Source organism: Anser cygnoides, chromosome Z (assembly GCF_040182565.1).
Source record: "Anser cygnoides isolate HZ-2024a breed goose chromosome Z, Taihu_goose_T2T_genome, whole genome shotgun sequence".
Classification (NCBI taxonomy): domain Eukaryota; kingdom Metazoa; phylum Chordata; class Aves; order Anseriformes; family Anatidae; genus Anser; species Anser cygnoides.
The window spans coordinates 74,199,063-74,223,276 of NC_089912.1; the positions used below are offsets into that span (position 1 = coordinate 74,199,063).

General features: G+C 38.7%; 1 protein-coding gene across 2 annotated transcripts in view; it reads right to left on the reverse strand.

Annotated features, from left to right (window-relative positions):
• The window catches only part of PDE4D (phosphodiesterase 4D), a 562,124-nt gene that overhangs the window by 418,873 nt on the left and 119,037 nt on the right, over nucleotides 1-24,214 (reverse strand). The window contains exon 1 of one of the 2 annotated variants that reach the window (XM_066989072.1): nucleotides 16,533-17,659. The exons of the other annotated variant lie outside the window; for it this stretch is intronic. Within the exon in view, the coding sequence (XP_066845173.1) occupies nucleotides 16,533-17,572 (1,040 nt within the window). The 5' untranslated portion in view covers nucleotides 17,573-17,659. Of the gene's footprint in view, nucleotides 1-16,532; nucleotides 17,660-24,214 lie in introns of those variants that run through there. 2 annotated transcript variants of the gene reach the window in all.

The following is a 24,214-nucleotide window of genomic DNA, read 5'->3' on the forward strand; positions in this document are numbered from 1 at the left end:
TCTCTAAAGATACTTAACAAACAGGCAAACAGCCCAAATCTCTAATCTTTTTCTTTTTTTTTTAATGCTTCTGAAGGTGATGCAGTATTTATGTGATGAACAGACTGTACAAATAGTATGATATAGAATTACAACTAGTAACACTAGATATCCAAAGCCTGAATACCTGTAATTTAGGCATTAAATAAAACTGTATGAACTTGTTGTTGTGAATTAAACTAAGATGTAGGGTTTATATTCCATTAAATACTCCAAAGAAACTGTTTTCAACTCTAACTTAGAAAAACTGATCCAGTTTCTCTGTCAATTGCCATTATTGAACTCCTAACTAAAGTTCAAAATTACAATCTCATCAAAGAGAAATTATTCCATCTTAATTCTACAAAAATCTTCAAATTTCTACATAAGACTAATATCTTACTTTGTATGAACTTCCATTTTGGTTGGCCATCCTTGATGCAAGTAAATTTTCCTGTCTTTAAAATGGTAGTTTTGTGAAGGGTTTATGAATAATTTAAGTGTTTTGCATGCTTGTAGCCTTTACAGTGTGTGCTACAGATGTCTAGGTTTGTAATCCCACTTCAAGCTACTCCACTGTAAAGAAATTATTTGTGGTACTTCCTTCATCCAAGCGTGGTGAAGTACGATTTTTCCTATAACAATATTGTGAACATTCATTTTCCTTTCCTATGTTTTCAGATTTCTTTCTAGAATTTTTCAGTAACGAACCTTGTGGATCTATCGCCACTTTTTAAAATGCTAGTAGTAGTATATCATGTACTATAACACAACTTAACATGCACGTTCAAACTTCATGTGCCTCACTTCTCTACAAATTGCAGCCTATTTCCTCAGTCTGACTCTAAAGCAAGTAGTTGAAATACATTTTATGTACTCCTAAAGTCTGACTTTTCATACACTTATATCAAAATCAGATAAATAATTAACAAGACCTAAAATGCATAACTTACTCAACTTAAGTATCCTTCTAAAATCCAGAGGTGACAAGCAATTAAGAATTAAGTTCAAGTTTTCAACTTTTTTTCCTTTATGTGCAAACAGTGTTGATTTTATGGTATTCTATTTTGTGAAATTAAAATAGAAAATGTGTCATTTTCAAATATGAAAACATCAGACTCTATCAAAAACCCCACTGCTTGTATCCGTAAATATTTGGACATATGGAGTGGAGAGATGATTTGTCAACGTAATATATGACACATATCAACGATGTCACAATGTCAACGATGAGAACAAAACACTAAATTGAAACCTGCAGCTCTAAGCCTGGACCTATTGAGCATATGTGGCCCCTTTCACAAAGGGTAGTTTAAGAACCTTCATATATATATGAGATTAAAAAATAAGCTGTTTCAGTCAATTGGCATGCAAAACTTCTTATAGTTCTACTACTATATTATTACATTTTCTGTGTAGACATATACCATGCTTGTTTGTATAGTGCCCTGCTTTGACATACAGGAAGTAGTCTGTCTTCCCTTAAACTTACAAGGTTATACCTGATTCTTAGCTGACTGTAACAACTGTTCTTACATTTGTGCAACAGGGCCATACAAGTTTTCCTAAGCAAAAACCTTCTATTTCCACCATTCACTTTTTCATTTATAGAGAAACAAGTATTCAAGCAATCCCATGACAAGGCCTATAGGCAAGAACTGTAGTTTTGGCATGTCAGTCACCTGGGATAGGAATTTTAGTCTTTTTTTGATACCTGTGTTGGGCAGAAATAGCTGTCATTCTGTTCTGCTCCCTTCATTGTGAACTGTTTTATGAATGCCCTCTTTACTCTGACACTCATAGGAAAGTGGCATATCAGCTTACAGGCACATAAAAATGCTATGGGATGTAAGCGGGTGTTTGCTTACTGCATGTCCTCCATTCTGCACAGCTATCCAACTGCACTGAGCTAAACACGAAGTATCTTCCTCCATAATAAAACTTCCCATGATGGCACAGCATACACCCAATGCAATTATCACAAACTAGCTGAAGCTCTACCTGTTTACACTCATTACTTCCATATAAACCTGCTTTAGGGTTTATACTCTTCACAAAATAGGGCAAGCAACAACAACAGCTAGGGAGTTCCGTAGCTGGTGGTGGGTTCTGTACCACTGAAAATACTATGCAGTCTTACTTTTACATAGCAAGAGTAATTTTGCAAGCAACATATACGCTGGCAGGGCACAACTGCCAGCAACAGGAAAAATGAGAGTTTCATTCTTAGCTGTCTACTGTGATTTTTGTTGTTCTTTAACTAAACCCTCTGTGTTACAATAACATAAGTTTCTGTGTGAACTATTAATTTAACCAGCGTTTTCAAAAGGTGGCTGGTTGCTTAGTTTCCATAGGCTTCCTGGAAAATCACAGCCCTAATAGCAACTAAACACACAGATGCAGACACACAAATAAGACACTTCTGTTTACACATCCATGAGTAGCTGATATCTTTATAATCAACTTCCTATCATATAATTTATATTACAATATTTTTTGTTATATTTTTGCCTTCTAGAAAGTAGTCTGAAACTTCATCAGGTAAAACATATCAACTAGTCAGTTATATTTTTCCTTTGAGTTTTATATATATATATATATGTATATATATATTCCTCTCTGACTGGGTAAAGTGATTTTTGAATTATAGGTACCTACAGTTTCAGGCAGGACATACTCTCTCTTAATAGACACTTAATATTTCTTAATACCTTATTAAACAACTATAGTTAGCCCAGAAAATTACTGGGATTCAGAGTAACTTTGAAAAAATGCATGCAAATACTTTTTTTTTATTTAAAATAGAACATTAACAGAAAGTCATGTAGACAGCCAAATTCAACACTATAATCTGGTCAGAAAATATTTGGAATAGGATACATTGCCATTTATATCCATTTTGTTACATTGTTATTTTATTCAGAATACTGATTAGGTGTACTGTAGGAGCAAGTTACACCCAAGTGAACTGTTTCTTAATCACCACACTTCAAGTGTTGTTACATATGCTTTTTATTCATTTTATAATTATATTCTGTTATGAAAGAATGACAAAACATCGTTAAGAGCACAGAGTAATGCAATGTAAAAATTTTTCAAAGGAAGTACAGAAACAAAAACTTTTACTGCAGTTCCACAAATACTTCTCAAGGTACTGCTTGGACAAATCCAGTTCATTAACTTCCTCTGACTACCAGGACATTAATGTTAGCTAAAGAGAAGCCAAGGCCTAAAAGAGATTGTTTTTAATAAGAGGATTTGCCGTAGTGTAATAAAATGTATTAATTTAGGAGTCTGCTTCTCAGACTGTTGAGTGAGATAGTTGAGCACAGTTACCCACATATTGCTGGAAGAACAGACCTTCCTGGCAAAACGAAAACAGAATTTCTTGACTACCACACATGCTACAAATACATGTGGAGTTAGCTATTTCCATTGCTTACAGGCACAATCCAGACACTCTGGGAGCCATACTTCAGTGTTGTTTTTTTTTTTCACATGGATAACAGGTTAAAAATCTTCACATTTCTTTACACTCATTAGCATTCCTACTGCAAAATCTTAGAAAGGAGAAATACTTAGAAAAATATATAAGAAATAGAAAGCACCACAGTAACTTACAGGTGATATTGTTCCTACAGAATTCCCAAAACAAAGTCCAATGATGGACAGCTCTACACATGTTAAGTTAGATGCTGTGATGAACTAAACAGTGGTGAACGCAGCTGCCTAAGAGTACATGCGTATTTCGTAACAGATAGTTGTTCAGACATGTTCTATGCAAGATAGTTAAGTGCACATTGAAAAGCCAAACCCATTTTCTAGATTTTAGATACACCTCTTCCTATCCATCTGCACAGACAACACTAAAAACTACACTGTCATTACTTTAAATCTCCTTTATTCACTTAGAACACCACTGCAAAGAAAATTACCTAATGCATTTCTTCAACATCTCTCTCTCCCTTTATGCATTCCCCTGCTCTTTCCTCTTTCTGTAGAATCAAATACAAGCTGTTCTTTTCACCTTCAAGGTTGTTCACTAATTATCCCTTATCCCTAACTTATTTATACCTTATTTCCTGTATGACAACTCCCACTTCTAAATCAGCTCACAACTCCAACCCTCAATTAGCCGTTGTCAAATTTTCAAACAAGCTGAAAATGTTCTTTTCTTATTGTTAAGGAGAAATCCACCAGAAAGTAATCTGTAAAACTAACCCATCTATCTTTTTAAAATTCCATTGGATGTTTGTTTTCCCGTGATATTTGTAAAAAATATTGATAAAATTCTGCATGAACATGACTTACAGTGATTAAGCATGACCAAACAGTTCAGCATGGGACCACGTACTGTAGATTTAATTGCAAGCCAAACATGTCGTACATTAGGCCTAGTCAGACAACAGGTAATAAATACCCAGTGTTAGCATCTTCCATAAAAGAAGACTTCAGTATCAAAAGTAAGGTGTGGAATTTCCTGACGACAAACAGAACAGAAACAAATTTGAAACTCTTCAAACAAACAAACAAAGTCTTTAAAATTAGCATCTACACTTGTAGCATACACAAATTTCACTGGTGTTAAATTTTAATATTTTCCAAATGGTCCATTAAGTTCCTCATAAGTAATAGAAGAAAAGGGCAATTTTATCTGACTCCACCGCCTTCCTTCCTCTTATATGCCCTTCTGCTTGTCCCAAGAGAGAGAAATGCTGGCAGATCATACAGAAATAAATAAAAGTAAGAAGCTTTATAAAATCTGTGCAAGCAGAAATGGAAGTGCAGTCACTGAAAGCCACATGGAGCAGGTACAGTACTAATGGAATCACTTGGAAATAAGCTTCACTTCTGAGAACAAACACAATCAAAAGTTGCTGCTTTCTTGGGATCAAAACTTGTTGATATTGTACAACCACACTCCTTCATGAAAATGCTAGACACCAGTTTCTTGCACTCATCCAATATACCAAGATATTCCAACTGAGATGCTTGTCTCCACAGTCAGCAAGAAAGCTCCACGTATGGAATAAAATAATTCTAGGGCACTTTGGAATTCTGATCCACGTTAAAGTGTCCCTTACAGCTGCCTTGTTTTGCATTTCTTTATCTACCTGTAATCTCTTACCATATAGCTAAATTTTAGGATCTTTTGATTTATCGCTGGGTGGTTTGATCTTTGGAATGAGTCATCATTCGGTTTTGATGTTTCAAAACAAGCAAAAATAAGACAAACTACCAAAATAACACATGATAACTGTAACGTATTATATATATATAAAGTAAATGACAATTTTATGTGAGTCCATTAGAAAGTAATGCACTTTTTCTGGCTTTTGTAATTTAACGTTGCACTCCAACAAAATTATGCTATGTATCACAGTATATAACCAGCTACTGTCTAATTCATGCAAAATCAAAACTATTTTATATCCACAAGCTGCCACATCAGAAATGAATCTTTCCAAGGAAAAAGGAGAAGAATTTATGATAGTTTCAAAACTTAGCATCTAATAATGTAAAAGATGTAAATAATTTTGCACATTTTTCACTTCTAGATATGTAGCTTTTTTATTAATCAAAACCAATATTAAACATTTTTCAATAGTCACGTATTTATTATAATAGCTGTTCTCTATTGTAAATAACATATTAAGAATACATAAATATAATTAAATCTTTATTTATGTAGGACAAAACCACAGCATCATAAATTCTCTTGATTTGACTCCTGCCAAATCCCCCAAAATAATTTTATCACTGCATCTGGATTTTATTTATGTATAACTATTCTGAAGGTAGTTATTTTACCTACAGTTTTCAGAAACTTTAATTATTTTTTTAAGTTTACAGAATTAACTTCTTCAAGATAAAGAACTAAATTTAGGAAGCTAAACGTTGAATAATCAAATTTAGCAATATATCACACTGCTAATTACTGTAATGGCTCCTGTCATCAAGTCACATCTTGAAAAAGCACTCAGCTTCTTATCTGAATAAACCTGTATGTTTGAAAACTGTTAGGACCGTTGGTACTGTAAATTGCACACCATTCTTTCATTTCTCTTTTGGTGAGAAGTTGAGCAATTATAAGACTGGTATTAAGCCAAAGATCTTTTTAGTACTAACAGGAGAGTCTTTCAATTCGATAAGCACATAAATAAGCTTATAAAGAGAGCAATGCTCTGGGATATTTCAGCCTTATCAGCTTCCTGTTGCAAAGTCTAAGAAGACAAAGTTCAATGAAATTCAGACTTCAATTAGATTATTATACATAGATCCTGTAAGAGGGGGAAAAGGTAAAAGCAGAAGCACTTCACTACTTGGTGCCTGGTTAAAATGCATAATCTTAAAGGTGACGTGTGGAAAGCAAGAATCAAAGTGATTTAAGTTCCATGAATTGAAATTAATTGACATCTACTTATGTATAATTTCCCAGCTAATTTCCTACTTATGCACCAGTGAAAGCTATTATATGGTTGGAAAGGCAGAAAATACACATGTGGGGGTTTCAGTCTACTCCTTTCTCTAGATTTAATATTTTTTTATTCTTCAGGTTTTGTTACCGCTAATTCACACTAACGATTTTTTCTCTGACCTGGGTTTCAAAGTATACTTTAAGATTCCTCAACCCTAATAATTGTTGATGTACTTTGAAAAAAAAAGATAAATGGTTCTTTACGTAGAGATAGAATCAGATGTTAGAATTCACATTTGGGGCATCAAGGTTTTCTAAGATAATATAAAAATTACTTGCCAGATCTGATTATTTTCTTCCTACTATAAATTTGCATTCCATTCTTCCTGAATCCAGTCATTAATTTTTCAACTACATTTATAGTCATTAAAAGTTAAATAGGTCAGAAATGATTTAATGCACATTCTGGACAAGTGTATAGAAAAAAGTTTACTACAGAAACTTTGCTGATATGATTTTGCTTCTCAGTTTGATCCAGGTAAGGCTTAGTCAGTTGTTTCCATTCATGTGGACTATTCTGTACTGCTGCATTATTTAACAGACATTAGAATTCTAAAATGAATAATTTAATTATTTACTGCATACTTTATGCCAAGAAAAAAGGCACTTTAAGTTACTTCCTTACCTTGCTTTTTTCAGTATGCATCTACCACTAAAAAAACCCACTTTGTACTATTTTTTATGTACACTAACACTTCTACAGCATCAATATCTGCTTGTTATTTCAATAGGACTAACAATTCACAACCTTTTCTCCTAGGTGTTTGCACAACACTAAATGTGGCATCAAAAGATTTAGCAACCTAATAGGGCTTCCTATTGACCCTACACTACAAGTTACATTTAAAAAAAAAAAGATATTTTGATTATATTCATTTTTTATGCTTCATGAGCACAATGAAGTACTTGATCTCTAATTATTATTATAAGATTAGCAAGAAGATACAACTGGGAAAAACTGCTCAAGTGCAAGATAACCAATTAGATAGCAATATTGTTGAAAAGCATTTGGGACTACTGTGCATTACAAGCCAATTATGATTCAGTATTGCCATGCAGTTAGAACAAAGTCCATCATCAAACTAGGACAAATAAACCAGGAAAACATCTTTGCTCAGAACTATCTCCTGCTGTACACCACAATTACTCTGTTGGCAATCCTATTAAAAATCTGAATTTTCCAGATGACCACCTTACCTGATAGCCAGAAAGTTAGTCAGTAGGCACGACTGTAAATGTATTTAATTCCTAAAGTGAAACAATCTCTGTAAAGATTCAAGGAAGCTAATCAGAAATTGATCAAAGCTAATGAGAAAGTGATCAAAAGATGACCACACAAGACAATTTTAGTGAAGATTTAATGGTGGGCTTAGTCTGCTCAAATCCATTTCTACCCTATCATTTTTGTTTCTTAATGTCCTCAGAGTGTTTTATTTGACAAAATTATTAGTTTCCTTTGTATTTTAGTAAGCAACACTAATGGAAAACAAAAATTCAGGTGACCACCTCAATAATTGTTGTATGGTGTTCTGTACTTACTTCCTGTTAACTTATGAAAATAAGATTGATTATTAGTAAAATTCCTGTAATATTAAGTATCACAGAGGCATTTTTCTCCTCACATATAGGAAAGCCTATAAACAATGTACATACATCAAAACAGCTATCTTAAGTGTATGCTGTTTTTATTCTCACAGCCAAGCACTATGTCTAAATATTCCTATTACATTGGTGTATAGAGAAATGTGACTTGCTGATAATCTGAGGTTTATAAAGTGGACAGAGGGAAATGAAATAAGCATCAGTTCCTAATGCACGTGTACACATGTACCAGTCCTTTTTATCATTAGCCTGTCATTAGATGGGAGGTTACTACTGTTTGTTTCATTTACTGATTTAATGCATCTAAAACTTGAAAGGTAATTTTAACAGTAGTTGCTCTCCCTCTCATCACTAAAAAGTGATGGTCAGCTGCTGTAAAAAAAAAAAAAAAGCAAACACAACCTCATCCCAAAACACATAACCTATGATAACTGAGTGGTGTCCATCCAGTTATTCCTTGGTTTCAGAATCTGACTTAGATTATTGTCCCTCTACTGTAACATTTTTTTGGTGGGGGGAAGGAAGGGAGGACAAATTTACATTGCCTCAGGCATTTGCAGCTCCCTTGAGCAGACTTATAATACTTTATGTTCTCCTGAAACAATCTGCTATTTTTAATATAAATTTATTTTTTTGATTGACCCCTTAACTCTAACCTCAACAGTTGGATTTACTTTCCTGTGACTGAATGCTTTTTTGTTGTCTCTGAAGGTATGTGTTTAAATACACGTACAAATATCAGTTTACATATTTTTTTAATGCAGTTGTTTTGATTAACCTTCCTGATGTAATGCTAGGCCAAAGACCACGTGCTCATCTTACACGCTTACTTTCCTGTAGGAATGAAGCTCTAGGACTCTGGTTCAGGAGGAATTAAAAAAAAAAAAATGTTAAGCTATTATTCCAAACATATTGGAGTTTCTAGCAGTTTTTGGACTTCAGAGACGGTAGATGGTTGTTTTCTTTCCTCTGTAGACTTCTGCCCTTGTTTGAGATGAGTTCCCCAGCAGTTTTTCTACACTGTATGGTCCAAAAGAACAACTCCCTACTTTCCAGGGATGCCAAATTTCTGAACATATTTTGGAGTAGGATATAAAAGCAGCACTAAAAGGAAATACAATACTTGGGTTTCAAGGCCCATTTTGTCATCTCCAATCTTATTGGCATTCATACCATGTAACTCTCCATCCCAAACCTTAGAACAGTAGTAGAAGGAACAGAAAGTTAGCTCAAGTCATAGGTAGGGGTTCAAGTACTGGACCCAAGGACTTAAGTAAAATCTTTTTTCTGACTGTTCTAATTTCTGGAATTGGAGGGAGGGCTGGCTGTCCTTGGAACTGTTCCAAACAACTCCTGTCATGCCTATTTTTCCTGTTTGGATCTGGATGGCCTTAGATCAGCTTAGGCAACAGTGGAAGGAGGAACAAGAGTAGAAAAGTAGGAATATTCACAATATCTCTCAGAGATACTGAATTCCTCAACAAACTATTTGATAGGAAGACAGATTTTTTTCATTTGTTTTCCCTCCTCACTCTGACTCTTATTGCAGCTTAACTCTCTCCCTGAAATTTAAGAAAGAGGCTACAGGTCCCTGGCCAGGGGAAAAAGTGAGGGGGCAGTCCGTGCAACCTAAGCTACATAAGCACCTAAGTCATTCCTACAATCAAGTATCTAATGAATATCAGTGGAAAAGTACACTTCCAGCACTAGGCTTTTGCTAGACTTATGGAATTGCTATTCAGCACTTGTGAAACCACATCTGGAGTACTTATGCTTAGTTCTCTGCTCTCCATAGCAAGTGATACTAGAACAAATTCAGTAGAGGCCAACAAGACAGTCAGGCGGTTGAAAGAGATGACATGCAAGAGCCAATGACAGCGCTGGGTTTGTTCAGCCTAATGAAGAAAAGGTGAAGGGGAGACCTTGTTGTTATCTACAAATACTTGATCAGAGGATGCAGAGAAGATGGAGCCAGACTCTTGGAGGTGCCCTGATAACAATGTGAAACAAAGGACCCAAGTCAAAGTACAGGAAATTCTGGTTAGATATTGGGAAAAATGTTTTATTATGAAGTAGTCAAATAATGAAACAGTCCATCCAAAGAGCTTGTGGAACCTCCATTCTTGAGACAGTTCAAGACTCAACAGGACACAGCCCTGAGTAACCTGTTCTGAGCAGACTTGCTTTGAGCAATGGTTGGACTAGATGACCTCCAGAGGCCACTTCCAACCTCAATTATTCTATGGTTCCACGCTTCTGTAACACCACATGTACTTGCATTTTCTCCATCCCTTTCACATTTATATGCACATCCTAAGTTAACGGGGCATGTGATCTTGTCTTATTTATCAATGGTGTATTTTTTTTTTAATGCCTTAGAAGGTACTCAACAAATATTGTGTAGACTCTGTACTGTAATACCATAATGCAGACCTATTTGGAATAACCTGAAATTAGACTGGCACTTATATGTAATAGCATCTGCAATATCAAACCAAATGGTTAGTCGGAAATCTTCAGTACAACCTCAGAAATCCTACAAACATAATACAGCAGGAGGCACTAAGTCATTGGGAAGACACAGGAGAGGGGACAGATAAAACTGAAAAGCATTTGGGACATGAACAACAGCGGGACAGCTCCAAGCTATTAATAACCAATAGATACTGCTCCCCTCACTGTAACCCTTGCTATTCATAGCTTAAGGCTTTAATACATCAAGGATGAGATGTAGACAACAGGATCATCACATTCAAAATAAACATCAACAGAATTTAATGTCTTAACTATACACTTTCATTTCTACTAGAAAAGGTTAACATCATTAATATTAAAAGATTAAATGATTAATATTAACAAACTGAATACCCAGTATAAGCAAGCACCACTAAATGTAGTTTCTCTAAACTACAAGTAGAGCTTTGAATTTCATCCAGACATGGTGGTGATCCACTATTTTACCAAAAAAAGAACACTTGTTCTCAGGAATAAGATACATTCCCAGTTGCAAGAATAAAATTTTTTAGTAAGCAATGTTTTTCTTGTCTAGAGCTGCACTATACCTCATACTTGTTAAACTTGCAAAGGAGACTTAACATTCCACATGTCTGCATATATCAACTTTCTTTCAAATCTGTCCATCAGGTGAGTGGGGTTTGTGTAACACCCTTTCTTCATGAAACTCTTGCTCTCCTCTAGCAAAAAAATTGGTCTTGGAACTTATCCACAAAGACTACGTATTTAGCAGTCAAATGGTTCTGCCTTGCTTTTGGACCTATGCGTTCCTCTCACATTTACATTGTTAACACATCAACATAATTTCACAGATTTTCCCATCATCTGTTAGCTCCAAAATCTTCTCTAACAGAGGAGCACCATGCAGCTAAAATGATTTATTTCAATTCAGGATATTTTTTATATGAAATTCACCAAGGTTCTTTTAGTGTTTTATGCAAAATTCCATCTCAATTAATGCTCAGTTATACACCTTGGTGTCCCAAGCAGAGGTGTTTAGAACATTAGCTTAGTACCACACAGCTGACACCACACCACTGTGTGCTCCCTTTCCACTGTATGTCCTTGCCCACTTCTTGGACAGACATCAATGCTAATTTTTATATAATTTTACTATATTAATCCTATTTTTAAAATACTAGAACAAAAACTGATTATATAGTTCCCATTGAAAAATACATTAAGCACTTAGGTTAACAACTTTAAAGTAGAACTTTACACAGCAATGTCTTTAATAAAAAGGATTAAAATCCTGATTAATCTCTGCTTGATTATGATGAGCTTGCCCGGCTAAATTACCCGGTTTCTACACTTACTAAATCAGGAAATCAGCAACATGCATTTGCAGCAACATTTATATTCAAGAAAATGCATTTATATACGTGAATTTTAAAAGCTTATATTTTTGCTAATTCCAACAGCATGAGAATGAACACTATTTGGATTGTACAGGTCACACAACTCCAATAATCTAAAGACGTAAGCCTTTTGAAATAGAAGTGAAAATAAGGCCCTTATAGTTACTTATTTAAAATATAAGATACCAGTTTAATTTATCTTTATGGACAATTCATAAAGAATATTAATCCAAAAATGTTTACTAAGTTGTAAAAATTAGTGTCTTTGAGAGAAGGTTAGCATATGCCGATTATTGTAACATGTTGGTGCCAGTACCACTTAGCAGTAAACAAAGCAATAAAATGTTGCCAGACAAGTAAACAACAAAATTCTTAATTAGTGACTGCTACTAAATTCAGAGAGTCATTTCTACTAGTCTGTAAGTTTGAAAACACTCATCTTCCTTTACTTTAGGTTGTGTGGATTTAGTTGGGACTTAACAGATCAAGAGCAGTTTTCCTAACTAAAAGGGAGAACAGAACTGTTTTTAAAATGGAAAGAAGGTTGTGTTGTATTGGAGCACACAACAGACTTTTGCCAGGATTTTCAAAGGTACCATTATTTTTCCAGCTGGAATATTTGTTGAAACTAAGCTTTTATGTAGCTAAATGATTACAGTGTTATATAGTATCTCAGACTTCAGAAAGACAAGAAACTAACGCGTAAACCTCCCTTCTTCTCCTAACAGAGAACAAAGCCTCTGCACCACTGAAATACTATTACACTGCATTCAGCCTTGGATGTTATTTTGGTTTCTTGACCCTTTATTGAGTGGTACAAGGACAAGATCGATGCTTTAAGGAAAAAAATTGATACTTTGGACATCTCAAGTAAGCAATGCAGCAGTGATGATACCTGGTTAGACCTAGTCATGTACAAGGAAGGAAAAGGTAAAGGAAAGAGTTTTCCTTGACAGCAACAATTCTAGTGGCCACTTATGAAATTATAATTCTAAAACAGACATTACTGGGGAACAAGCACCAGGATTACTGGATCGCAAAGGCAAACGTCTCCTTACTTTTCTGCAGTTGCTTATGTATAAATGCAGATGAAAAGTTGGTTTCATGAAGAAACATAGACCTGTAAATCATTTCAGATAAAATTTACAGGGCATCTGTGTATTCTAAAGAAACGATAGTCTGCAAAATCTGAGAGAAGCCACAGGTCTAAGAGATTAGGATGTATCTTAAGGACACATCTTGGGGAATTCCATGACTGGTGGAATTAGGACCTACGGTATTTCTTCTCTATTTTTTCCTGCCTGAAATTTCAGTAGTGAAAAATAGAACACAGCAAGACAACATGGCAAGATGATTTAATTGACATATGACTAATGGCCTTTAAAAATGCTAGGGTTTTTTTTGTAAAACAGCTAAACTCTGAATATAGACCATACAACAATGATTGTTATACGAGAAGAAAGTAAAGATACACTAAATTTTTAAAGATAACCAGAATATGAGCTCCATTTATCACACTCAGTATTTTTGCATTATTAATTGGACAATTATTTGAGTTGAAGTATTTATTTTCCAACAGTACTATTTATGATTACATAGTATCTTCTAGACTATCATCTAAAAAAAAAAAAAAACCACTTTAACTTAATCTGTAATGACTCCGTTTCTGTTTATATTTTACACATGAGAAAAAGTGCCACGGCGAGATTAATTGACTTACCCAAGATCACACAATAAGCAAATGACAAAAAAAGAAGAAAAGATCCCACACAATCCCGGCTGTCTTCTTTACTCTCTTGGCTTTTTTGTAACTCTTGTGTATATGAATTAAAAGCTCTTCCTGGTTTGAAAAGACAGAAATAATCTTTACTTTAAGAGAAAGATGTTGGTCTATGTAATGAAATCCTATTACGTTCCTTGAAAGAAATACAACACTGTACTAAATAAGTTGTGTACAAAGTTACTGCGATGATTATATGGAGCCAGAGGAAGCATTCAAATATTTATGAACAATACTTCATTTTCTGAACTGCAAGTGCATCATGTTTTTCAACTAATTTAGTTTAGAATTTTTGCTGGTCGATTTTGCCTTTTAAATTTTAGCTCTTCAGCACGGAAAATAAATACGCACTAATCTGTTCTAACTCTGATCTTAACATATGCAATTTCTTGTCCCCATTTCTTTAGAAAAATATAACTTTTAGGTATTTTTTTAAAGTTTTCTATAGAATTTAAAATAGAAGAAACTTTAAAGTTGTATATTTGGCTTCTCAAGTGTTCCATTATGGTTTTGAGGTTTTAAGAATTAGGATATCTTCAGAGCAAAGTAAAAAAAAATCTGGAAAAACAATTCTACAGATAACATTTTCTTGTATTTGAGCCGGTGATGTTTAATACTATCCCTAATACATGATGTGTTCTCTGTACGGCTCTATACACCATTTTTTCCCACTCCTTTGTATTCAGTATAATTTGGGGTTTTCTGAAAGACAAATCTATCATCGTAGGGCATAATAAATCCAGGGGAATCCATTAAAAAACGTTCTTCTCACAAATAGTTTAAATAAAGGAGAAATAATAAAAGTCTTAGAATGAAAAAGGAACTGAACTATGTCAAGAAGGACTGGTGTCTTTTTCAAAGTATTGTTTTTTTTGGAAGTTACTTGTTTTACAAGAATACTAAGAAGACACTTCACTTCGCTTTTAATGAAAAAAACAATTGACCCAGAACTTAAAATGAAAGTCCTGGAAAGGTGAGTTTTTTCCTGAAATTTCTTGAATATATTATAAAGCAATTTCTTACAGTTCAGTTGTTTTTTGCATATCATAGCTCTTCATTTCATTCATAATCTTTAACTGTGTGACTTTATTTTTGCTAAGAAAGTCATGGAACGCCAATTTTACTAAGCTTCCTCACTCCACTTTGCTTCATTACTTCTAAAAAGGAGGCCCATATGAAGCAGTTTTACTAATTCCATAAAATGAAAATAAAAAACACTGACCCCTCCAATTTTAAAGCAGTATGTCTTGTCAAAACGTCATAGTTGCACTTATAAAAAGAATAGAAGATTTAAAAAAATACTGTTCACAGAGAATTTTAAAGTGCAATTTGAATGGACATCATAAGAATTATATCTTAAAATTTTTAAATGTTCCCAAAACCTTAACAACAAGAACAACAAAAAGATATGCGCACTTTTCCCTTCCCTCTATGACATGTCATCCCCTCAATTACTAAACAGTCACAGAAAAAATACTGAATGTACTCAAAGTAACCGTTATGACTGACAAAAATTTAATGTCTTTGTATTCAGAAAACAGAAATACATTCAGTCTTAAAAATCGAAAGCCCCAGACACCTAGTGGTTTTTTTTCTATGGAAGATATAGGAATGTATCGAAAGGGGCATTAAATTGAACATTTGTTCATTTTTGAAGCGTATGACTTGTTCTTTCAATTCTTACACAGTGAAAAAATTAACATCATTAACTTTGGACAAGCATGAGTTCACACAAGTGATACAAAGGTGTAGCAACAGAATGGCTGCTTGCAAACCAAAGATATTAAAAGACAGATTTTAATGATTACTGACGTGAAAGTGTAGCTCTAAATTATAATTACTGAACCAGCTTTCATTTCTCAATTCTGTCCAAAGTGGAAATGAGGCCAACATTAGGTAGAAACAGAGCAATAGTGCCAGAGAATATTCAGGTATGTCCTGCTGAGATTTATGGCCAAGGCTCCCTAGCAAAGAATACAGTGTGAAACACAGGAGCACACAAAGCAGTCTTCATACAGAGAGGATTCTATTATTTATTCACCGAGCATATCATGCCGTAAAAATCTGATTACCCAGGGAATAATACATCTACAGAGCGTGTATTAAGTATTGCCCCTCTGCCCACCACCCTCAGCATAAATCCCTTTTTCACAATGTCCGCTTAATATTCAAATACAAGCGTGTGGCTTTCCACTAAAAGGAAGTGGTTCCAGCTGCTAAAAATGAAGACGGAATAATGAACTGATCGCTCAAATACAATACCCTACTGATTCCGACTTGGAATTTTGTTTTAAAAGAGGTGTTCTTGATAGCCATCAAGGGCAAATAGGCATCGGTGAGCTACCGACTGCAAAATAAATCTACAGCTCATTTAACAGGGAACAATAGACTAGTAAATGACGGACTCCTCCCTTTGGCTAAGAAACCATTAGCCTATTTTCTCATCTAAACCCATTCAGACTAGCAGGACCCTAACCCCGGGATGCGCCAGACTGCCTCCCACCTCCCAGCGTGCTCCCTATTTTAACCCGGTGCGAACGGCAGGCGGATTTCTCGTCCTCCCCGCTCGGCACCGGCGCCGGGGGTCCTGGGGGAGCCCCGGGAAGCTCCAGCAGGCGGCCGGGGAGGCGGCAGAGCGGAGCGGGGCCGGGGCGGAGCGGAGCGGGGAGCCCCTGGCCGGCCGCCCCCTGCCCGCACAGACCCGGTCCCGCTCCCACGCACGTGTTCGCCCTTCGCCCCTTCCCACCCCCGGGCGGGCACGCGTGGGGCGCCCCGCTCCTACCGTCTGAGCCCCTGGAAGGAGGAGGGCCAGGACATCCGCGATTTCTTCAAGCCGGGCCGGTGGCCGGTCTCCACGGCGTAGGAGGCGCGGTCCAGGGCCCGGCAGTAGAGGTACCGCTCCGTGTCCGAGTAGCCGCGGTGCCGCACGCGAGCCCCGGCCAGGCAGCGGCCCCGCGGCGCGGCCGGCATCGGCGGCGGCGGCGGCGGCGGCGGAGGAGGAGGAGGAGGAGGAGGAGGCGGCGGTGGAGCCGTGGCGGGGGGCTGCTGGTGCTGGAGGAAGTGGTGCTGCCGCAGCTGCGGCGGGTAGTGCTGGTCGTGCCGCCACAGATGCTTGGGGGCTTTCAGGCTGCCGCCAGCGCCGTCGCCGGGCAGCGCGGGGAAGCCGCCGCCGCGCTCCGCATCCATGCTGGAGGCCCGACGGGACGGGACGGGACAGGGCGGCACGGCACGGGACGGCACGGGACGGGATGGGAAGGGATGGGAAGGGATGGGATGGGACGGGGCGGCGGCGGCCGCTCGCTCCGTGCGGCGGCGGCGAAACTGTGCTGAAAAGTTGGACAGCTCCTGCCGCGCCGCGCCGCGCCGCCCCTCGCCCGGCTGTGGCTCCCTGCCCGCCGCCCGGGGGGAGGCGGGGGAAGAGAGCGGGGAGGAGGAGGAGGAGGAGGAGGAGGAGGAGGAGGAGGAGGAGAGGGGGCTGGCTTCCCGCTCGGATGTATTTAAAGCCGGGATGGAGGCAGAGCTGGGGAGAGCGGAGTCGGGGGAAGGCTGGGAAGGGAGCGGGGCGCACAGCGCTGCCCTGACCGGCACCGGGAAGTACACCGGGACCGCCACCGGGATGTCGCGACCCACCCGGCAGCGCCTCCTCCCCGTGCCCCCCGGGGGACGCCGAGGCTCCCTCCCGCAAAGCGACGGCAGGTGGCAAAGTTGCTCGCGCTGGCTTTCAGCGGGAACTTTGCGGTTGGTTAAAAATGGGCTCTCGCTCCCTGAACTCCTCCTCCCACCACCCTCGATTCTCCGTACCCTACTTTCAGTCTTTGGCATATCAGGTTCGGAAATCGTCTGCTTCCCAACTTGAAACCTTCCCCTGGTCTGCCATCTTCCCCGATGAGTAAGCTCCCTCCCTCCTGCGAGTAATACTGGCTGCAAATCAATGCAAGGAATGTTTAATTATAGCGATGCTGAGCCTGCTGTTACAGAGAAGCTTTCACATTATAAACCACTAGTTTCAGGAGTTGTAACTGATACAGAAAATATATATATATATATATTTAAAGCTAAAATTTACCAAGCTGGAACTTCAAAAGGCATTTTCTGAAGTAGTTTTAGGTTTCGAACTATTTTGCTCTCATCTAGAGTGAATAATTCAAACCCGAAGGAAACTTTTGCTTTATTTTATTCTTTAAAGTGGAATTTATAATTGTCCTGTGTGGCAATTTTCTGGAACCTCATGGTTCTTATCCATGATAAAAATATTACCACTACACTCCTGACAAAACATAAAAGAGAAACATGCAGGTGTTCATCTGAACACTGTTAATAGGTTTTTGTCAAGTCTTTCTATTCTGTTTGCCATAATATCTGTACAAAGAAAGAAGGCCTCACAAAAATCTCTTTCCTTCAGTATCTATACAAAAACACGTATTTTCTTCCTATCAACTTTCATCTACTCAAAAGACTGCTCTGATAAGCTCCATGTGCAACTTCTATCTTCTCTATCACAAAATAGGCCTTACCCTCCTCATTCCCATTCCATCACAGATTTGCAATCTTTCCAAATCTCACTAATTTCTTACTAAATTTCTTAATTTCTTGTAAATGGAAATGTACACCCATCTCAACTGTTTGAGGTGTTGATGCATTTTTCCACTCTCATCTCAGACACACAGAGCTCCTAAAATCAAGATCCACCTGCTGAAGACAGGCACACCTTTTCTGTTCAACAAAACTCCAGGTCTGCAGTTTTCTACGCCAAAAGTACTTTCGTAGGTAATCCTGCTGATCATACATCATCCCCTCATTTCTTCCTTCCTACGCTAAGAACTTTAGGCCTACCCAGCCAATTTCAGACAATTGTGATAAATATTGCAAATACTGGGAAACTCCCACAGTACTTCCACTGAAAAAAGCCTGCACTTGAACTCATGCATTCATAAAGTTTGCTATTTTTCCAGTCATGTAAGACTATTTTTGAAGCAGACACCTCAGATGCTGCCTTGCTGGAGGAGGCTGTGACACTTCTGAGGGCATGCAGAGGGCACAGAAAGTGGAAGAAGATGGAAGGAGAAAGATTGAAGCAGGACATGAGGAGAGAATATAAAAAATGAAACAAACCACTGGAATAACTGCAATGTCAGATAAGGGATATAGGAGGAAAATCCATTAAAAAAAATCCATTTTACTGCCGTTAAAGACAAAAAAAATCCTTTTACAAATATGTCAACGCGAAACGGAGGACTAAGGAGAATCTCCATCCTTTACTGGATGCGAGGGGAAACCTAGTTACTAAGGATGAGGAAAAGGCTGAGGTGCTTAATGCCGCCTTTGCCTCAGTCTTTAGCGGCAATACCAGTTGTTCTCTGGATACCCAGTGCCTTGAGCTGGTGGAAGGGGATGGGGAGCAGGATGTGGCCTTCGCTATCCATGAGGAAATGGTTGGCGACCTGCTACGGAGCTTGGATGTGCGCAAGTCGATGGGGCCGGATGGGATGCACCCGAGGGTACTGAAAGAACTGGCGGAGGAGCTGGCCGAGCCGCTTTCCATCATTTATCGGCAGTCCTGGCTATCGGGGGAGGTCCCAGTTGACTGGCGGCTAGCCAATGTGACGCCCATCTATAAGAAGGGCCGCAGGGCAGACCCGGGGAACTACAGGCCTGTCAGTTTGACCTCAGTGCCAGGAAAGCTCATGGAGCAAATTATCTTGAGGGTCATCACGCGGCACTTGCAGGGCAAGCAGGCGATCAGGCCCAGTCAGCATGGGTTTATGAAAGGCAGGTCCTGCTTGACAAACCTGATCTCCTTCTATGACAAAGTGACGCGCTTGGTGGATGAGGGAAAGGCTGTGGATGTGGTTTACCTTGACCTCAGTAAGGCTTTTGACACCGTTCCCCACAACATTCTCCTCAAGAAACTGGCTGCTCGGGGCTTGGACTGGCATATGCTTTGCTGGGTTAGAAACTGGCTGGATAGCCGGGCCCAAAGAGTTGTGGTGAATGGAGTCAAATCTGGTTGGAGGCTGGTCACTAGTGGTGTCCCCCAGGGCTCGGTACTGGGGCCGGTCCTCTTTAATATCTTTATCGATGATCTGGATGAGGGCGTCCAGTGCACCCTCAGTAAGTTTGCAGATGACACCAAGCTAAGTGCTTGTGTTGATCTGCTCGAGGGCAGGAAGGCTCTGCAGGAGGATCTGGATAGGCTGGAGCGATGGGCTGAGGTCAACTGTATGAAGTTCAACAAGGCCAAGTGCCGGGTCCTGCACCTGGGGCGCAACAACCCCAAGCAGAGCTACAGGCTGGGAGATGAGTGGTTGGAAAGCTGCCTGGCCGAGAAGGACCTGGGAGTATTGGTTGATAGTCGGCTGAATATGAGCCAGCAGTGTGCCCAGGTGGCCAAGAAGGCCAAGAGCATCCTGGCCTGTATAAGAAGCAGTGTGGCCAGCAGGTCTAGGGAAGTGATTGTGCCCCTGTACTTGGCTCTGGTGAGGCCGCACCTCGAGTACTGTGTTCAGTTTTGGGCCCCTCGCTACAGGAAGGACATGGACGTGCTCGAGCGAGTCCAGAGAAGGGCGACCAAGCTGGTGAGGGGTCTGGAGAACAAGTCTTACGAGGAGCGGCTGGGGGAGCTGGGATTGTTCAGCCTGGAGAAGAGGAGGCTCAGGGGCGACCTTATCGCTCTCTACAGTTACCTTAAAGGAGGCTGTAGTGAGGTGGGGGTTGGTCTGTTCTCCCACGTGCATGGTGACAGGACGAGGGGGAATGGGCGAAAGTTGTGACAGGGGAGTTTTAGGTTGGATGTTAGGAAGTACTTCTTTACCGAAAGGGTTATTAAGCATTGGAACGGGCTGCCCAGGGAGGTGGTGGAGTCACCATCCCTGGAGGTCTTTAAAAGACGTTTAGATGTAGAGCTTAGCAATATGGTTTAGTGGAGTACTTAGTGTTAGGTCGGAGGTTGGACTCGATGATCTTGAGGTCTCTTCCAACCTAGAAATCTGTGATACTGTGATACTGTAAATAACTTTTTTTTTTTTTCCTTCTCTTTACCTCCATATTGTCATGGGACTGTACTTCACAATTTCTAGTTCCTTGTAGTCCTTTCAACAATCTCACAGAATCATAGAAATGCTGTTTGGAAGGGCCCTTTGAAGATGTCCAGTCCAACCTCCCACTCAAAATGGGACTATCAGCAACTCCAGGTCACATCAGCCATGGCGTTGTCTCAGGCTCAGAAACCTCCAACAACAAAAAATTCCAACAAAGATCCTCCAACAGACATTCTCCGGCCTCCATGGATAACCTGCTCCAGTGCTGCACCACATTCCTGATGAAGAAGACTTTCCTGATCTTCAACATGAACATCCCAACTGGGGACCCCTGCCCCTCGGCACTCATTATACAGCATGCCACTGTCAAGAAGAGCTCAGATTTGATGTCTTTTGCAGCTACCCTTCAAGTAGCTGTAGGCTGCTATTAGATGGCCTTCCCCTGCAACACGGAGGACTAAACAAATCAGCTCCCTCAAGCACTCCTCACTAAGCAGGTGCTCTAGGCTCTCACCATCCTGGTAGCCCTCTCCTGGGCTCTCAGCATTTCAGCTCCTGTATCCACTCCCATGGCAATAAGCTCATAACCAGCTGTCAGCCAGATGTTGAGCCATCATTCTCCAGCCTTTGATCCCACCTTACAGTCTGTTCACCCAGACCCGAATTCCTCAGATTCAAATGTGAGTGTTTTGGGGGATTGTTTCAGAAGCCTTCATAAACGGAACATATGCTACATCCACTGTTCTCTCCTTCTCTGCACATTTTTCTTTTCATCATAGAAGGCAGTAAATTGGATCAAACATTATTCGTCCTTGGTACATCTATATGTTGAGTAGTCTTGACTATCTTCACGTCCTTTACATCTGGAAGAAGATTCAGAGGAGATGTGGCAGGATCACAGCAACAAAGTGAGGCTGACTAGTCTATAGTACTTCACTCTTCCTCCTTGCCCTTCTTATGGATCGATGTAGCAATAACCTTTTCCCACCTGTCAGGGACCACTCTTAGACACCATTACTTTCCACAAATGACAAACAATCACACTGGCCATTGCCCTTTTGGTCAGTCTGATTTGATCTTATATTTGAATTTATAAGGGCATAAGTTCTGATATTCACCATTCAATCCACTGTTTTCAGAGTACATCTAAAGTTTTAAAGACCGGCTTGGCAGATAATCAAAGCATATTGCCCGTTTAAATAAAAATATTTGCTCTGAGAAACATGGAAACAGAAGCAGTAGAAGTACAAGCTTATCTATATTACACTGCCAATACTTTTGCAAGCAGTACTGCATCAGAATTCATCCATAAAAGAACAAGAGTCTTTTTCATACAAAATATCTGATTTCTCATGGAAGGGAATTTTGTTTTCTTTGTGTTTGTCGTTGTTGGTTGTTTTGTTGTTTTGTGTTGGTTTTTTTTTTGATTTTTTGTGTTTTTGTTGTTATATTTTTTTCTTGTACAGAAACTGTCCTGTAGCTTCATGCCAATGAGATTTGCATCAAATTAGATATACTTTCACCAGGCTACCTTGTTTGAATTTGGAACAGGAGTGTAAAGTGTGTTAGTGTATATGATCATGTACACTGAGATAGGTTTGCTGACAGACATTTTTGTTAAGAGTCCATCTCTGCTATTTCTATTGGCTTTTCTCCTGAGACTGGAAGAAAAGAACCAATTAGACACATGGATAGTCACAATATATTACAAATGGACCCCTTTTAATTCAGAATTAATTAAGATTAATTCTGAATTCTAACTAGGACTAACCCAGTTCTTCACATATGCCACGTGGGACAACTTTCAGTTGTGATGTGCAAAGATTGATTTATATTTAATATTAAATTTTACATATTTAATCAGTATAATAATAGCTTTCCAGTCCATAATTAGTTTCCTGAATTTTCTTCATTTCAATCGACTCTACTTGCTTGTTCCTTCTTACTCACACTCTGGTTAAGAAACAGGTATGCTGTTAATCTTAAAGAATATTTTGATACGAAAAATAAAATAATTTGTCAATGCCATTACTTTATGTCACTGCTTCCAGCAACTGTAATCTTAATCCATAATGACAAATACTACATATTAAAATGCAACTTAATATGTAATTCTATTATTAATATGTAATTCTTAATATGTAATTCTAATCAGGCTTAAGAGACTGGCAACTTAAAATTAACAGATTATTAGAAAATCCAGCTTTGACCTGTTAAATCTTATGCTGATAGTGATTCATTTAGTGGATTGCTTTAAGAATGAATAATCTTTTTGTCTACTTTGAAACACATCCTACATTTTTTCTGTAGTAATGCTACAGAAAGACACCCAAGTGAAATACTGATGATTAACATATGCTTGAAGTAAAGATCAGACTGCAAGGCAATGTTGTTGGAGAGAGATGACTGGCATCAGTGGTCAAGACACTTGACACTGAGATCTTTCCTCTTCCACCTGTAAATCTTTATATGCAGCAAACCCTCACCTCCTCAGCTGTGGCAGAACAGCATGCACAAGCATGCTGTAGACCAGATCACTGAACTGCTTTTTTTCACAGGTTGTTGAAACAGCCTGGCCCAAGTAACAATGGCATGATGATACTTGAACACACGGAGAGAAACCTTTTGAGTTTGCTTGACCACTGAAACAAGTGTCTGGCTAAAGCCTTAATTTCACATTGCCACATAGCATCTGGGATCAGCTTCAGCTGCTGGCTAAATTAATACTTGTAGTGACAATAATTGCCAATACAGAAAATAATAACCAAGTTTCTGGCAGTGAAATAAGTGTACTAGTTCTTCAAAAATTGTGTAAAATAGCAGAGGTGTAAAAGCAGACCAGCTTAACTTTTACTGACTTCCTAATTTCTATTAACTCTGCAGAATTTGTCTAACCTAACAATTCTACGAATTTCAAGATTGTCCAGAGAAGAAGAAAACAGTTCCGAATTTGCTAATAAGCTATGATTAAGGCTTGACTTTTTAAGACACATTTTGTTGGTAGCCTCATTAAAACAGGAATTTTTACTGAACAGTGTAACAGATCTTTGAATCACGGCACCATACAAACAACAAGAATGAAATGCTACACATGCATCCTATGACAGCAAACTCTTTATTTTACATAAACTCTTAATAATCTTACCAATGACCAGGGTACAAAGAGAAGTTATTTTAAATTTCTATTGGAGTGAAACAACTGACAGCTCCATATAGAAGACAATACGATTTTGTTTGTTGCTTTTAATTATTATTTTTTATAAATTTTCGGTAAGGAGCAGTGGCTGTTGGAGGATAGAGAAAAATTTCTAGCACTATTAAAATGAAATAGAGGCAAACAGACACGTCTGTTTCTGGAGCCTGAGTCCTATACTGGAAATTATCTCAGTTTGACACCTTCTCTCCCTGGAAAATGAAATTCCAAATC